The sequence below is a fragment of the Alligator sinensis genome, unplaced genomic scaffold (genome assembly GCF_000455745.1).
Source record: "Alligator sinensis unplaced genomic scaffold, ASM45574v1 scaffold446_1, whole genome shotgun sequence".
Classification (NCBI taxonomy): Eukaryota; Metazoa; Chordata; order Crocodylia; family Alligatoridae; genus Alligator; species Alligator sinensis.
The window spans coordinates 319,034-320,869 of record NW_005843090.1 but is presented as its reverse complement, the minus strand read 5'-3'; the positions used below and the strand labels follow the sequence as shown (position 1 = coordinate 320,869).

General features: G+C 53.6%; 1 protein-coding gene across 1 annotated transcript in view; it reads right to left on the bottom strand.

Annotated features, from left to right (window-relative positions):
• Positions 1-445: 445 nt before the first annotated feature.
• Positions 446-1,836, bottom strand: part of LOC112548314 — a 3,195-nt gene continuing 1,804 nt past the window's right edge. Inside the window, exon 3 of the mRNA XM_025193697.1 lies at positions 446-603. Within this exon, the coding sequence (XP_025049482.1) occupies positions 446-603 (158 nt within the window). The remainder of the gene's footprint in view (positions 604-1,836) is intronic.

The window sequence follows — 1,836 nt, the reverse complement described above, 5'->3', positions numbered from 1 at the left end:
CTGAGAGAGGTTTAACATCCTCCCCGCTTTCTGAAACGTGATGGAAAAGTTCTAAATGTGCTGGATGAGCCATCCCAAACTCTGCGAGGGTCTGGTCTTTCAACCCAACTCTCACGGCCGGGACAATTCACTTCAACCCATCGGATAAGAAGAAAGCTGCAACTCCTCCCGGCACCAGAATGAAAGCTGGGGATCGAAGTTTCCAACGTTGGCAAGACAATGCAAGCCGGGAGAAGGGGAACCAGCTGCCCAAATGCAGCAAAGGAGTTCCATGAAGATGCCTGTTTGGAAGTAATCGGTTTTTAGAGCCTCCTCAGGTTCAAAATTTGAACAAAAACGGGCTGCGCAAGTGCTGTCTTGGAACTAGCAGGAGGACAAGGACTGATGACAGCTGAAGACACGCTGGAAGCATATGGTTCTGATTTCACCCCCCCCCGTCAACTGCTTACTCAGCTTCGGCTGTTGCGAGCCAGCTGCTAGCTTCCAGAAGGTTGTTGAAGTCAGCCCGGAGCTTCCTCCCTTTGCCCAGCCGAACTGAACGCCCGGCATTGTTCAGAGCGGGCAAGCTGGCAGAAATGCCTTCAGTGGCGTTGGCAGAGATGGCTGTGAAGGAAGCAAAGGCGTAGTTTCTTGTTGTCAAATGAGCTTCAGTCCACAGCGAGACAGCCCCGATTGGACTGGCCTGTGGTCCTTACCTAGATGCTGCGGAAAGAGCGCTCTGAAGAAAGCCAGAGGTCAGGTCACTCCTTTGTTTTCTCAGTGATTGCTCCTCTTTACAAAGAAAACTGAAATGGGCCTTTCTGTATCGAGACTGGACGTGGCCACTTCTAATCCAGCGGGTAAAGGCACTTCTCTTCTCTTCCATCCTCTGTTTCCTTTCTTAACAAATCCCTGCATGCAGAGGTTGCTAATGCTGCCCTAACCTCCCCACTGCCTTTGCCCACGAGGGCATTTGTGTGACCATCAAAAACCCAGCTGTGCTTGCCAAGCTGAGCATCCGTCAGCCCTGGGACGCTGTGGTATGAGATGGTTTGCAAGCACAGTCCTTGGGCCAGCAAACACTGGAGCGTGAGCAGGGCTTTCTGCATGTGAGCATCCTTACTGCTCCCCGAGAAAGGGTTTGCACGTGTGCGGGTGAGAGTGGATAGGGACGTGCTCTTCAATTTTGCACACGCTATGCTGTATTAGCCAACGTCCTGCTTTTATAAAAGGTCATATTGACTTTTCTTAGTACATGCTTACGTGTATATGTACATGTGTACACCAAACACCCCAGGCAAAGGCCGAGGAAAGCAAGCCCCCCCCCGCCCCGTTTACGTCGGCCTGACCAGGGGGTAAAATTCCTTTTTTTACCCTGCAGGTAAAAGACCCTGCAGCCAGGAACCTCTGGGATGTGCAGGTCCTAAGCGGGGAAGCTGATTTTCCTTTGCTGGAATAGAAGCATGGAGACCCGGCTGCAAGATGGCCGCCGTGCTTCTCCGTCGGGGGCCGAGCTCCAGAGTTAGCCTCTGCGGTCAGGGTTTCCTGCCGTCACAATTCATTTGGGGCTGGAAAAATCCTTTTCTGCTCTTGCTGGCTTCCTGAAACGAAGTGCGCGTTTTGTTTCTGGGGGAGACAGGATGGCGCTTGCTCGGGTACAACTTTGCGCGTGCGGCCTTCAGGTTCCCGTACGCCCCGCGCGAGGCATAGCTGGACCTTGCAGGCTGCACGGCCTATCACGCGGTCTGGGGTATTCAGATGACCCGTGGCTGTCAAGAAACGAGGAGGAACAGGGCGGAGAAAATGGCCACCACCCTCACACCCAGCTCCCCTCAGGGGAGCACGCCAGGACTACAA